The sequence below is a fragment of the Myxine glutinosa genome, chromosome 14, assembly GCF_964187855.1.
Source record: "Myxine glutinosa chromosome 14, kmMyxGlut1.1, whole genome shotgun sequence".
Lineage (NCBI taxonomy): Eukaryota > Metazoa > Chordata > Myxini > Myxiniformes > Myxinidae > Myxine > Myxine glutinosa.
This window is the reverse complement of record NC_136274.1, coordinates 54,077,151-54,093,004: the sequence shown is the minus strand read 5'-3', so window position 1 is coordinate 54,093,004 and position 15,854 is coordinate 54,077,151. Positions and strand designations below refer to the sequence as shown.

Genomic DNA, 15,854 nt, shown 5'->3' with positions numbered 1-15,854 from the left:
CGGGCCGATTACCGACCAGTCAGCCTTACTTCAGAGGTGCGCAAGGTTTTTGAGCGCTTGTTGCCTCTGCCACCAAAGGTGGATGGAGGTTATGTTTTAACACCTGTCTGTCTGTTTGTCTTTCCGTTTGTGAACAAAATATCTCAAAAAGTTGTGAACGGACTCTGACGAAATTTGGCAGAGATGTAGCGTATGTCACAAAGAGGAAATGATTAGATTTTGGTGAAGATCCGGATTCGGATCCGGCTACTAGAATTTTTAAAGTGATTCTTCACCATTGGGAGATAGGGCCAAAAACGATACATAGCAGGATATCTCAAAAAGTTTTGGACAGATTTGGACGAAACTTGGTGGACAGGTTGGGTGTGTGACAATGAAGAATCGATTCAATTTTGTGGAAGATCCGGATCCAGCTAGTATAATTTTTAAAGTGATTCTTCACCATTGAGTGATTTGGCCAACCAGGTGGAGGTATGCTCTCCACTGAGTGCCGTCCTAGTTAAAGCAAGAATTCATGGCACACCTGGAAGGGTAGCATGGTGCAGGAGCAAGCACGCTTCCCTTACAAGATACGCCTTGCAAATGCATTGGATCTGTTTCCATTTGAGGATAGATGGCTGAGAAGTTTTTTGATCACACTTTACAGAATCCTGCGGGTTGAACTCAACGTCTCATTTGAACAACTGCCAGCCATGTCTACAGACATTCACCTTCGCGTACACTCCTGGAGGTTGGTAACGACTTCGGCGTGCAGCAGGATAAGAGCAGCCTTCTTTACCCACCGGCTGGTCAATTTTTGGAATGGCCTTTCTGAGGACACCGTGGCGAGGTGGCGAGGAACCGTTTTATTTGCTTGTGCTCGGTGTAGCATTCCTGGTGGTATAGTTAGAAGCAGATATTCTGACGGCGATAAATAGATTTACAAGAATATTTGCTCAAATGGAATCTATTGCTGTGAATATTTATATATAGATATATATATGTATTATTAAATATACATATTTAATTTTGATTGACTTCATGATAGTATTCGATATCGGTGTGAGGAAAATAGGAAGAAGGGGAGAACCGTGCTGCAGCCTTGGGTACAGCCTTGGTGGGTTTTTCACAGAGGGTGGGGGTATTGTGTTGTGTTCTTTGGTGTTGTGGTGTTTGGAATACAGTGTTCTTTCTGTACTGTGGTTTTACTAGTATCGTTTTAGCGAAATATTTTCAAACTCTACCTTGTGCAGCCCCGGCATTGGGCGCTGCATCTCGAAGCACCCCCCTCCATTCGTTGAATGTTGACGTTCGGTGTGGCTATTTGAGGTTCCCACCGCGTCGCGAAATGAGAAGGTCATTGTGTGCCACCACCATACCAAAATAGTGTGAACGGAGATTAATAGCGATGTTGTTGTAAGATTAGGTTGATTATCATAATTGGGTGAGTATGTAGAAGAGCAGAGAATTGGGCTTAACTTGGTAGAACATTTTGTGTTGTGGGTGCAGCACCGAATGGGCCTCTTTGTTCTGTTCACAACCCTGATGATAGTTTCTTTTCTCAGTGATGACCCAAGATCCCTCGAGCCGCCCTCACGGTCTGAATTCTACAAGCTGCGTATCCAGCAGTGCTGGAGGAGAGAGCGAGGGTCCAGCTGGTGCTGTCCGCAATCTTGGGTTCAGGTTCAACATCGTGGATGTTCACAGCACTCTTCCTCAGGAAGAGACGAAATCAGTTCGTGGTGTGTTCTTGTACCTCAAGCTGTGAACACTTAGTCAGACAAACCCAGAAGAGTCGTTTTTAACGTGACATTGCCAACATTATTCATGTAATTGATGCTTTCACGGCGGCAAATAGAGAGTTCATAGAACACCTTACCCCACGCAGTGTTCAGTTATTGGTATTGATATATTATCCCTTTAGTCCGAAGGCAGGGATCTCAGGATTCTCGGTAAATTATTAAACTTATTTGTTCAATAAGTTTATAGCCTGGTGTTGGCTTAGCGGATAGGGTACCGGCTTGGGATCCGAGGATCCTGGGTTCGAATCCCGGTCGATCGCTGAATTAACGCCAGGGGGCTTGATTCAGCCTGTCATCCTTCCGAGGTCGGCAAATTGAGTACCAGCTTGTTGGGATGAATGATCGCGGTGTGTACCCCGGTTTAGAATAGGTACACCGTATCCCTGAGCATTGTAAGAGGCGACTAAGGGTTGGCGTCAGGAAGGGCATCCGGCCATAAAAACATTGCCTCAAACAGGGAACCATGATTGTCATGGGGCCCGCAAGGCTATCCCCCACTCTAGCGGGGAAAATGGCCTTAAAAACGATCATTCATTCATTTTCATTCGTTCAATAAGTTTATAAAACTCAATCAAAATAAAATAATGATTGAAAATGTCGTATGAAAAGGTATTCTGAGTGTTTATCGCCATTGATGCAGCCTTGGACATGTTATATAAGGTGGTGTACAAGTGATGCAAACACTGGAGGTGTTTGGAAGTGTTATGGATAAATATACAGTGCTTATAGAAAGTCTACAACCCCTTTTAAAATATAAACCTTTTGCTGCCTTTTAGCCTGGAATTAAATTGCATTAAATCAGACTTTTTCCACCTTTATTTACACATCGTAACCCACATCTTCCAAGTGAAAAACTAATTCTACAAATTTCAGAAAATTTAAAATACAAAACTAGAATATCTTGGTTCCAGATCCTTGTCATGTGACCTGATCTTCAACTTTGATTGGTGTACATTTGTGGGGAAATACGGACAGACAAACGCTGTTCTAGACGGCATTTCCCTACGGTTCCGCCATAAAAAGTGTGCGGATAAATATGTAATCAAATGAGAAATAATATCAGTGGCATTACTAACTTTTGTAATGACTGGCATACTGACATGTATGTATATATATGTATATGTATATATATACACATATACACACACATTAGCACAACCCGGTGGGAGAGTACGTTACAAGTTACAGTGACTTATAGTATTATAATAGTATGTCTGTAGGAAAAACGTGTGGACTCAAAAACGATTTGTCTGATTTCCAAACGTGCTCTGTATATTATGCACGCCTAAACTGCTGAACGAAATAATTTTAAAGGTGGTGGTTGTACTCTGGGTGTGCACAGGAACATTCTATTAAGTTGGGATGGACACCTCCAACCTGGATTCTTACTTTTATTCAACATTTGGTGGTTAGCATAAGCAGTGGGTGAATTTATCATACTTCATAATGTGCTCCTGGACAGCCCTCCCCCCCACCCCCCTTGCTCCTGTATATCCTGTAGGGAGTCGGTGTTTCTAGTCATCTAATTCTACAATGCATCACTTGATTGTCATTCTTTGCTGTTGACTCTTGCAATTTATTCAATTACCTCATGTTCTGCAGTTAATGATGTTATTAAAGAAGAGTCGCTTGAAGTTTCTTCTGAAAAGGCCAGAAATTCTCCGCAGCCTGTCAATGGTAAGTCCAATGGATGAAATCAGCAAGATGTTGAATGAGGTATGGGATCTGCCAAGGGAAGCTCATGTTTTGGTTGCTAACCCTTTGTTGGGATAAAAGAAGGCATATGCTTTGATATTTATTGCATGCCATTGTTTGTTGGCTTCGTTCATCATATCACCAGGAAGTTGATGTACGTATGTGTGCAGGTAAAGGTTGATGTAAATGTTTTGCTTTATACACTCACTTTTAAAACCTTTAGACCAGCGTATTTCAGTCCACTGCAAGACGCTTGCCCTCACTGATGCAACGTAATACAGACACTGACAATGTTTTGTCAGTAATACAGACACTGACAACTGACAAGACACTGACAGTGTAGTTGCAGTTGATATTTCTTTTAAGATGTTGCTTGGGAGGTTTGCATTGCATTTTTGCTGAGGTTTGGCTTCCTGTTTAGTTTGGTAAAAGGATGAGGGTTCACACTATTAATGCATTTGTGCTGATTGTTACAGATGTATTAATTGTATTATTTCACCAGAGTTTTATAAACCAGTATTAACATTTAATTGTGCTGTGGGTGAAAGTGTTTTGCACTGTGGTAAAATAATTGTTTTCAGGGAATGGAATTCGGTGCTTTTGGGTAAAGAAAGTTGTTTTGGGTTGTTTAATGTCCTGCCTGGTAGCAATGACTGGCCAATACTGCAAGAGGGTGCTGGAAGGGCTTTGGAATCCACAACAAAACAAGATAAGAAACCCAAGACGGCAGCTGTGGCTTTGCCCATGATGACAAAATGGAGATCGAAGAAACGATGACAATTTGCAAAATATATTTAAAGAGCCAGTAATTTGCTTCAGGCAGGCGAGAGGTAAAATGTAAGACGAGGAATAGATTCTGTGCACTGAATTTCACGTGGAGAAATTCATTTAAAAACTGACTCGAACAGTAAAGTTGGAGTTGGGAGGGGGGTGGAAGGGGTCTCTTCTATGCGAACCTGGGATTGTTCAGCGACCCTATTCCCTGATTACAAAGAACCAACTTTCACTGCAAAGAGAACCAAGTACAAAGAGCTCCTGAATTCAACCTCTGTGAGACAGCATGACCTTTGGATTCGGGTTCTGCTCCATGGTCTTTCACCCTCTCGCAAGGTTTCACTTACAAGGCTTTTTTTTTTTTTTGTATACAAGATCGAGGCTCGTGTAAGAGCTAACGTTAATCACACAAAAAACAAACGGACACATAAAACGTATGATAAAGGGAGCAGGAGACAAGATGGGGAGACAGAGGGAAGCACACAAGTACAACAGTAGAGAACAGGGACATCGGAAGATCTGTGGGGGGGAGGAGGCATGGGAAAGGGGGGTGTGGGGTGGGAGATGTATAAAACACATGGACACTGCTAGGACTTCCAGGAAAAAGTCGGTATTTCAACAAAGTGGATCTGGGGTGAATTAATGGGGGTAGAAAAGATCAAGGTTTTGGATGGGGGAAGATAAGAGATGGTGGTGAACAGCTGTTTAAAGACCTGGAGGGAGAAGTGGGATTGAAGAGAGTGAGGGAGTTTGTTCCAGAGGCGGGAGAAAAGCGGAATGAAAGATTGAAGGTGAACAGAGAGTCTTGATTTTGGCAATTTCACCAGAAGAGGGTTGCTGACAGATCTTGTGCGACCTGCAGGAATATTTGGGAATATTTGGGTTGACCCCCCTCCTCCCCCCAAAAATAGGTATTTGCTCTCTTCTCAGAAAGTACACACACGATGAACAGACATTAATCAATTGGCTAACCCCACATTTTGCTTTGCGTGCACGGTGTAATTATTGAGAATCCACTGTTGTTACATTCATGGGGGGGACGGAGGGGACGATGGGGGAGATGGGGGAGAGTTGTAGTCACTCTAGAACAGTTAGAAATGTATAGCTTAGCTCTGTGTCGGGTAGTTTAGCCATTTTCAATGTACAAAGTAGGGAAATGTTAGCTTAAGAATTGTCTTGTTTATATGTGCATCATAGGGTGATGCATTGTTCATTAAATAGCCAGGGTTTTAACCTGCATGACCCGAATATAAAAACTTCTGTCACACCCCGGGTGATGCAACATTGAGGCCTGAGCAGAGACGGACAGAGAGAGACAGACACATACACATGGAGAGAAGGAGATGGACAGATGGACAGATGGACTGAGAGAGCTGGAGAGAGATGTCTTTTGTTTGGCTCCTGCGAGGTTGGTCCTGCTCATGTTCCTGCCTTGTCCTGCTCGTCTCCCTGTTTCCTCGTCGCCACCTTCATCATTGCTTTAAATAAAAGAGTCGAGTCTGTTTCCACCTTAGATTTTCTATATTCCTCTTGTACATAATTATTTATTTTGATTCCATGTTCCCCTTCCCCCCCCCCCCCCTCCCCCATTATCCTGCCGTCGTTCCCCACAGTCGCGTTCTATTCTCCCATGTTATTTGTCGTGGGTAATAAATTCCGTTAAAATCAAATTAAGGATCTCGTGTGCCTCTTGCTATTCCCACACGTGCGATTCTGTCGTGAATTGAACGCATTCCAAGGGAGTAACAGCCAGTTCAGTCAATTCGTCCAGTGTATGTATTAATTGAGTGCTGGACACGACAATAGATGCGTTGCTTGTACAGCAGCAGGTACTATATGCATTGCTTGTACGATTGTACGTTTTATAGGCTTTACAGCACTGCATCGTTCCTACGTTCACAACTTGGCTGTATGTTGTTGCAGGTCTTAGCGTCCTGAAGGTTGAATCTGAAAATGTTGCCATTTCTCTCTCGCAAGGTAAGAAGGCCACCCTTGGCAGCATAATTTTTGTAACAACCTGCACAATATCCGGTGCATGTTGTGTGAATAAACTTCTGTCCTGCAGTCAACATTGTTGTGAAAGAAGAGCCGTGTGAAGTTTCTCTGGAAGAGATTGAAAAGGCTGATCAACCTAAAATTGGTAAGCATGTTTATACTTCCTCTCTGATGATTGATCTTCATTCATTGGTGTTGTTTGATAAATTTTCCCTCATAAACACAAAATGTTTGTCTCACCTCCCCTGTCCACTCAAGTCCCTCATCTTTGCTGTTGAAGTTATTATGCAATTAATTTCTGAGGGTCGTAATTGATATTGAACCATGGTTTGGTTCAATATAAATTACGAGTCTGATGGATAGCTGGGTCTGGTTTCACACCCCCTAATATATTATGTAACACTTGAAAACACCTCACTACTCTCCTAGTCCCCTTCCAATCAACACTCGACCCAAACAAAGCCAATGGAAATCTGATGCAACAAACCCGGGCATTGTATAATCAGCAGAGGCCTACAAGCCTGATGTCTTAGGCCCACCAGAAAACCAAGATTGCGGCCATATTATTTTTTCTGGCTGCCGTGGCGAGTGGAGTCGAGTGACAAATGTGGGTGGGGACCGGCAGCTGTCCGACCAATGGATACACATTTCAAAAATGGAACCACAACAACAACAACCATGCAGAGCTCTTTTAGACCTGTGACACGTCGCAGGTAAAAAGGCCTGCGTGGCAAGGACAAAATGGTGTCAGTGACATCAATTTCACCCCATTATAATCAAATGGGATATTTTTGTGATTTCATTATTGCTAAACCTCTAGATTTTTTCAAGATACCAGATTGAAACTTACAAAGCTTATTTGTACGAATGTGTAGTATATGTGTATAAAATCGGGTCAAAATTAGTCAAAGGTTAAGAAGGTCAATGCCATCCAAAACATGTAAAACACCTATTAGGTGGCAATTAGAAAATGTATCAACCAAATTTGTTATGCAAAATGTTCAATCATGTAAAACACTTGGGAGGTCAAATTTTCCAAATTCCAAGTTGCTGCTTCCATGGCACCTAATATTTATTTGGATTTCGCAAGTATTGTGCTATCCACGATGTCTTGTTTGTTTCTCTGTCTGTGAGTATGATATCTCAAAAACTTGTGGATGGGTTTGAAGAAATATGGTGCACAGGTTGGGTACGTGACGAGGAAGAAATTATTAGATTTTGGTGAAGATCCGGATCTGGTTCCGGATTTTTTTAAAAAAAAAAAAATTTTTTTAAAGTGATTCTTCACCATTAAGAGATGTGGCCAAAATGATATATCGCATGATATTTCAAAAAGATGTGGACGAGTTATGACAAAACTTGGTAGATGAGTTTGTTAGGTGACAGCAACAAGCTGATTAGATTTTGGTTTGGGTCCAAGATTTTGGTCAGTAAGTGCACATATGGAAATGGTCACAAGTTGGTGCAATGTAAATAAACTTGCTATTAATTTATCCAAGACAAATTATATGATTATTAGAGGACGACAGAAGATTATTACAGTACAAGGAAGCGTCACGATTGCAGAACCCACAATAAGTGAGGTTGATCATATATAATTTGTTGGGTTGATTAAAGATAAGCACCTCACTTGGAAAATCTTATTGAGAAGGTTAATAAATGTATCCGGAAAAAAAGTTGGTATTTTATATGGATTGCTAAACTTTGTCCTAAGACGAATTTTGATTTTAATTTATAAAGCATTTATACAGCCACATATTACACATGGAATAGAAGTGTTGGTAGCATCTATGAAACTAATTTGAAGTGTATAATGTTAACTCACAAGATGGCTTTTTGCGTTCTATTACATTTAGTTCAATTATGTCACAGTCAAAGCCTTTGTTTAAATAATTGAATTTGTTGATTTTTTTTCAATTGCATAGATTGTCTGTAGCTTTATGTATGATTTGATAAATAACACACTTCCACCCTCAATTCAATATTGTTCTTTATTAAATCATAAATATCGTACCAGACAAAAGGAAAGTGAAAAACTGTATGTACCAAAATGTCACACACATCTTGGGAAAATTTCTATATCATACACAGGTACTCATTTTTGGAATTAATTACCATTAGATATGAGAAAGAAAACCTCACGACACTGCTTCTATAAAACTATTGCAGAGTATTTAATGCGAGATAATAACTGTATGTTAATAAATCAAACCGATTAAAATGTTTAAATGTTAAGGTATCAGACCCGATTAGCATCTTATGCTATTTTCTGGTTTCTCTGATCCAATCATTTTTTTACTTAAAAAAAAAAAATGACATTGTAGTCAAAGTGTTGTTGATTTTGATGTGGATAATAATAAAGTTCAAGTTCACGAATTAACATTAAATATTGCAATGCGACGAACCAGAAACAAATTGATGAATGACACACAAAACAGGACGAATTTGGTTTTGGGAAACTCAGCTTTAATGAGGTGGAAACGGGGGCTGCAGAAATAACTGGCATTGAAAAGAATTAAATGTCTTAGGTTGCTTAGCAAGTCCATGCTTGATTAGCAACCCGCCATGCCGTGGAATTATCCACGGTTCGTCGGCTTACAGGATCATCGGGCCAGTTAGTGGATTGGTGAACTCCCCTCGTGATCCCTACCGCCCCCAAGTCCACAACGATACCATTAATTGTCAAAAATAAATAAATAAATAGAAATTCATAAGGAGATGATTATTAGCCCCCATTGTCTTGGTGTGTCACATATTAACGATATATAGCAGGTTATCTCAAAATGTTGTGGACTGATTTGGACGAAACTTGGTGGAGAGGTTGTGTGTGTGACGAGGGCTAATTTATTCGAGTTTGGTGAAGATCTGAATATGGATTCGGATATGAGAATTATTTCATTTTTTTAAAGTGGTTCTTCACCATTGAGCGTTAGGGCTAAAACCAACATATAGCACGATATCTCTAAAAGTTATGGCTATCTCACGATATCCCACAGAGCATACTAAGCTATACTATAGCCGCTTCTGGCAGTCGTTAGTGATAGAAAGCACATGCATGCAATCTATCCGTAAGCTGTCATCATGGGGGATGCCACTCTGCACCAGATGTGGAATTCCCAGTGCACTGGTACTCGTTTCGCCGACCTCAGAAGGATGACAGGCTGAGTCAACTCCACCTGGTGTTAATTCAACAGCTGACCAGGATTCAAACTCAGGGCCCTAGAATCTCAAGCCAGCCACCTTAACCGTCAAGCCAACACCAGGCCATAAATATATACAGTGATCCCTCGTTTATCGCGAGGGTTACGTTCCAGAACCCCCCGCGATAGACGAAAATCCGCGAAGTAGCGACCATATTTTTATTTTATTATTTATATATATTTTAAAGCTTTATGACCCTCCCCACACTCTTATTAACCTTTCCCATACTCTTATAAACACTTCCTATACTCTTAAACACTTTTTACACTCTTAAACATACGTAATTTTAACAACATATAAAATTCTAATGGGTACTCACCATTGAAGATACTGTAGCGACCCATGGGTTCCCCAAGCAAGACCAGCATCAGAATCTCCTTGCTCCAGCCGGTGACGTCACCGGCGGGGATCCCCGGCGTCAGAGTGGCTGGTCACGTGACCGCCAAAGCGTGCCGCGCGTGCGGGTATAATCAGCTACACCTGTTGATCACGTGACCGCCGAAGCACGCCACGCTTGAGAGGCGTGGCTTTCGGTTTCGGTTTCTGGTTGTGCTTTATAATGCAGCCCGATAAATGCGCTTTTCAGTGTTCCCGAGTTGGTTTTGAGAATAAATATCTTCTCGGACGAGTTTGTGTCTTGCCCGTCATTTCGTCCGTATCAAGCAAGAGCCCCGGCTCTTCAATACTACAACTTGCGTGATGAAGATGATGATGATGAATTAGCTGTGCAGTACTGATGACGATGAAGGTGATGACGATGATGACGATGATGAATGTACTGCACAGCCAGAAAGAGCATTACAGTTACCTATTACGTGGGTAACTAGCGCAAGTGGAAGCTGCCGCATCTGCGTTTTCCATACGCACGACTCTTTGTCTCTTTGTCTACCCTTCTACTGTACACTATGTACAGTATTTTATTTCTTGTAATATGTTTTAATCACTGTATTTCTCTTATTTTTTTACGTTTTTTAATTTTTTAGGCTAGAAAATGCTTATTTTACCACAAAAATATTTAAAATAATAGTATATAAAAATACATTTATACCGCAAAATCCCACGATATAGCGAAAAATCCGCGATATAATTTTACATATACTAGCGAGAAAAACCCGCGATGTACCGAAGCCGCGAAAAGTGAACCGCGATATAGCGAGGGACGACTGTACCTTGTACATATTCCCTGCATATAAATTAAATCGTTATGTGTGTTGTGGATGGTAAAAAATATAAATTTAGTGGCTACAAGATCGATAAATTGATTGATAAAGTCTTCAGGATATGGATCCAGTGCATTTATGACAGGCCAAATGACCGATCTACACTTATCTTAGTTTCTTAACATTTCTTGTAATTCTTAACGACAACTTGGTTGTATTTTACTTCCTGAGCAATATCTAATTTGCAAACACACAACAAACATGTAGTTTTGTAAAACTTGCCTTATTTCTTCAACACCAAGGAAAAGGGATTGCGTTGTATTATTCTTTATTTATTTCAGCTCTGCTAGGAGCGATCCTATGGATTACGCACTGTAATCATTTGATAAAATATGTATTTTTTTTGTGAATAGGAGACAAAAAACAACTAAACTGTTGGCGTTCCATTCTTGTGTTGTCTCACAGAAGAAACAGTGGAGCCTCTGCAGGGATTCTTTCGCTTGAAGTGCCATGATCAATTTGAAAAAGCTGTGGAACATCAACTGCACATGAAGATTCATTCCGAGGACCTTCTTCAATGGAGGCACAAATGCAGATGTATTCTGAATTCGCCAAGACATGAAAGTGGTGAAGAAAAAGAACATTCGGACGAATGCTCGGTCGACTGTAAGGTGTTTGCACAACAGTCAGCTGTGGAAAACAAAATGACAGTGTCCACCAAAAAAAAAAGGAATTATCAATACCAGTGCTCTGTCTGCAGGAGGAGGTACGTTCATTTGAAAGGTCTTGAAGCACACAAGACCTACATAGATACCCAAATGGGGGGGAGGCATTTTGAGTGCTCTGATTGCAAGAAAGGATTTCCTTCTTATTCCACCTTGGTGACCCACAGGCGAACTCACACTGGTGAGAGGCCTTACGAGTGCTCTGTTTGTAAAAAGACATTCACTCAGAAAAGCAGTATAACTTTACACAAGCTCATTCATACTGGTGTGAGGCCATATGTGTGCTCTTTTTGTAAAAAAGCATTTGTTACATCTATCCAACTAGCAAACCATGTACGAAGTCACACCGGTGAGAAACCTTTTGAGTGCGCTGTTTGTGAGAGAAAATTTGGTGATAAAAGGCAACTGCATGTGCATAAGCGGACTCACTCAGGTGAGAAGCCTTATGAGTGCTCCGTTTGTAAAAAGACATTCGCTCAGAAAAGCAGTATAAATTTACACGAGCGGACTCACACAGGCGAGAGGCCTTACGAGTGCTTTGTTTGTAAAAAAACATTTGTTAAATCTGACCATCTAGCAAACCATGTACGAAGTCACACCGGAGAGAAGCCTTATGAGTGTTCTTTGTGCAAAAAAGCATTTGCTCAACTTAGATCTCTTAAGGTGCACAGGATGATTCACTCGGGTGAGAGGCCATACGAGTGCTCGGTTTGTAAGAAAGCATTTGTCCAATATGCGCAACTACAAGCGCACATGCGGAATCATACTGGTGAGAAGCCTTACGAGTGTTCTTTATGCAAAAAATCATTTTCTCTTTCTAAAACTCTAAAGGTACACAAGAGAATTCACTCAGGTGAGAAGCCTTATGAGTGCTCCGTTTGTAAGAAAGCCTTTGCTCAAATTGGGCAACGACAGGCACACATGCGGATTCATACTGGTGAGAAGCCTTACGAGTGTTCTGTATGCAAAAAAGCATTTGCTAATTTTAAAACTCTGAAGGTACACAAGATAATTCACTCAGACTAGCGGCCGGATGAGTGCTGTTATTTATTGTAAGGCAACATTTCCTTTGAATACAAGTTTAAGGAGTCATGACACAGAGACTGGATGTTCACAAACAAACTTAGACCAATGACAAGAGATTATTAAATTCCCTAAGATGTAGTATTGCAAGACTGGCAGGATAAATCAGAGATTTGCGCACTCGCCTTTGAGCTCTAGCCTGGGTTTGAATCTTGACCTAGTTCTAAACTGTCACTCTGATGTTTAACATGATGGGCGATGCATCATTGTTACCTCCACCACCAAAGGTGGATGAAGGTTATGTTTTCACCCCTGTATGTCTGTTTGTGAACAGGATGTCTCAAAAAGTTGTGGACGGATTCGGACGGAATTTGGCAGGGAGGTAGCGTATGTGACAAGGACGAAATGATTAGATTTTGGTGAAGATCCGGATTCCGATCCGGCTAGTAGAATTTTTAAAGTGATTCTTCACCATTGGGAGATTGGGCCAAAAACGATACATACCAGCATATCTCAAAAAGTTTTGGGCGGATTTGGACAAAACCTGCTGGAGAGGTTGTGTGTGTGACGAGGACTAATCGGTTCAATTTTGATGAAGATCTGAATATGGATTCGGATATGAGAATTGTTTAATTTTTTTAAGTGATTCTTCACCATTAAGTGATGGGGATAAAACCAACATATAGCAGGATATCTCAAAACGTTATGGATGGATTTGGACGAAACTTGGTGGACAGGTTGTGTGTGACAAGGAAGAATCGATTCAATTTTGGTGAAGATCCTGATCCGGCTAGTAGATTTTATAGTGATTCTTCACCATTGGGAGATTGGGCCAAAAACGATACAAAGCAGGATATCTCAGAGTTGTGGACGGATGATTTTGATTCTGTGTTGTGATTTTCTGGTCTACTCTAGGATACAAAACGTAAACTCTTCACCTGGCGGAGGTATGCTCTCTACTGAGTGCCGTTCTAGTTTGTATTGAAATAGAATCGAAAGACTTGTTTACCAAAGCACTGGTCATTGGTGGACATTAAAGATCCCATGGTGTCTTTCATGAAGGGTCGGCGAGTTATCGCCGGCACCTTGAGCAAGCAACTGTATGATGCACTTCTTGCACTTCTTTGAGGGCAAATATTTTTTTATTAGCTTTGAATGCCTTGTGGCACTCGATGTGCTTTCTCATCAGAAGCAATGCAAAGGTGTACATATATACATAGGAATGCATGCTTGAATGGGTTGTGTTTGGGGCAAGAACATAATAAGCATGCAATATATTATGTCGAAGGGCACTGTCAGCTCACTATGTATCATTTGCATTGGTGGGTGTCACTGCTTTTATAATTAGACGACAAGTTCAGCATTCCCGAGGATGTGTTCATGCAGATAAGCAAAATAATAAATAAATAAACCACTCCTACCGACGGTACTGCATTTCAGCTTGGACGACTTGAAGCTAAGGCAGGTTTCACCTTTAGTTGTTTTGGGAATGTGAATGGTGATACCCATGTTTATCTTCAGGTATGTACCTTATAGTAATATCAATAATTTATTGTAATGAAATGTGGATAAGCAAAATGTCACAAATGTTGGAGCATTCAATTGTTGAATGTGTCAGACACAGTAAACCAGTTTGTCCCACACTTTGTCCATATTTGATAGTGGATTCGGGATTATCTGGTGACTTCAAATGCTGCACCTCTTGGATACACTGCAATTCAGGAGAAAAATATGATCATTCTCTATTATTACTGACATATTAATTGTGCTGTGGGTGAAAGTGTTTTGCTGTTTGGTAACATAACTGTTTTCAGGAATTCAGTGGTTTTTGGGTGAAGTAAGTTGTTTTAGCTGTATAATGACCTTGTTGGGAGTTTAATGTCACAATGAAGCAACTGACTCGAACAGTAAAGGAGGAATGGGGAGTCTACTGTATGTGAATCTTAAATGGTTCAACAACCCCATTCCCTGACTACAAAGAACCAACTTCATCCCCACGGTATGTTGGTCACTCTAATATACTGGTTGATCTACTTGTCGAATCTGATGCCCTGCTGTTGTCTAAGATGACTACAAAGCAGGCATCAACTCGCTGGCTGCAGCGAGATGGCAGCCTGCCTGTTCCTTCACTCTCCTCACCTGCTTCCAGTGCGCATTGTCCATTACAGCATGGAGCTCCTGAATTCAACCTCTCTCTGAGACAGCACGACCTTTGGACTCGGCGTCTTCTCCATGGCCGGTGTTACAAGGCATTCACCCTCTGAGGACGTCTGTGACGTGCCTGGCTTGTCACATTCATCCTCTGCGTACCCACTTTCACCTGTTTATAACTTGCTGGGGTTTAATTTACAAACTTGTTACCTGAGATAAGTGGTCACCTCAAAAGTCATGAGTTGGTTCATTGTTGCATTGATATCTGTGACGTTTGTAGTTTATTAATTTGGAAATTCTTAGGAAAGTCATTAAGTGTTACTTTTAATTAATGTTATTGTTTTTAAAGTTTTGGCAGGAGGGATTAATAAACATTACTGATAGAAGGATATTTTATCTCATCGTATGCTGGTTTCACCCTTAAAACAACAAACTAGGTGCATTACTGTCCTTATTTATTTTATACCATCACATCCTCTGAGTAATTGGTGTATTTGCTTTGATGCCTCTAGGTGTACACGTAATAATATGAAATTTTGGGTAAAATGGCAGGGGCATAGAAAAGGCCCCTTTATATAAGGGTATGTGCCATGTGGCAAAGTATAGAAAAGAAGGGACATTCCATAGCTTGTAGAAAATGCCAAACAATACAAAATAAGGGGCATTCAATAAATCTTGTGTGCATGCTGGACTACCTTTGTGTTCTGATGAGGAACCAAGTAATGCTCTAGAAAAGTTCATATAAGGGGTGCCAATTTGATTCATACAGCTGCATGAAGAAGTAAATATATTTTATTTGCCAGATGTAGGGTGCCCCTTTATATATATATACATAAATATTTATTTATGTATATATATATTTTATATATATTTAATTTTAAAGCAAAAACTATAGCACATAGGTGGAATTTGTTTCGAAAGCCATGAACTAGAATTATTGGCCGATGTCTATTCCAAGTTTCAGCTAGTTTCAATGTATAGTCCTTGAGATATGAGCGCCAACACATTATAGGGGGACGGACGGACCGACACCAACGTGATTTCGAGGGTTTTCTAAATATAACTCGAGAATTCATAAACGGTTGGTGCTGAAATTGGGACCATATTACCTCAACGTATAAAGCATTTACTTCTGAAATTTGCAGCTGATTTCGTCCAGTAGAAGCTGAGAAATGTGTTGTCGCATCCCCGGGATTAACCCCTGGGTGACGGATGGCCAATCCAGCTTTAACTCCGAGGCGTACCCAAACTATGGCGGCTCCTTTTACACGCACGGTGGTGTAGGGTCACAAGGCTTACCTGCACGGCCAGACGCGAAGCGGGTTTTCTGAACCACTAACAAATAAACT

General features: G+C 40.9%; 1 protein-coding gene across 1 annotated transcript in view; it reads left to right on the top strand.

The window, feature by feature from the left end:
* Positions 1-1,016: 1,016 nt before the first annotated feature.
* LOC137439778 (uncharacterized) overlaps positions 1,017-15,854 on the top strand; it is a 48,274-nt gene continuing 33,436 nt past the window's right edge. Inside the window, exons 1-7 of the mRNA XM_078767978.1 lie at positions 1,017-1,096; positions 1,545-1,721; positions 3,384-3,458; positions 6,174-6,227; positions 6,316-6,390; positions 11,072-12,356; positions 13,504-13,558. Of these exons, the coding sequence (XP_078624104.1) occupies positions 1,021-1,096; positions 1,545-1,721; positions 3,384-3,458; positions 6,174-6,227; positions 6,316-6,390; positions 11,072-12,356; positions 13,504-13,558 (1,797 nt within the window). The 5' untranslated portion in view covers positions 1,017-1,020. The remainder of the gene's footprint in view (positions 1,097-1,544; positions 1,722-3,383; positions 3,459-6,173; positions 6,228-6,315; positions 6,391-11,071; positions 12,357-13,503; positions 13,559-15,854) is intronic.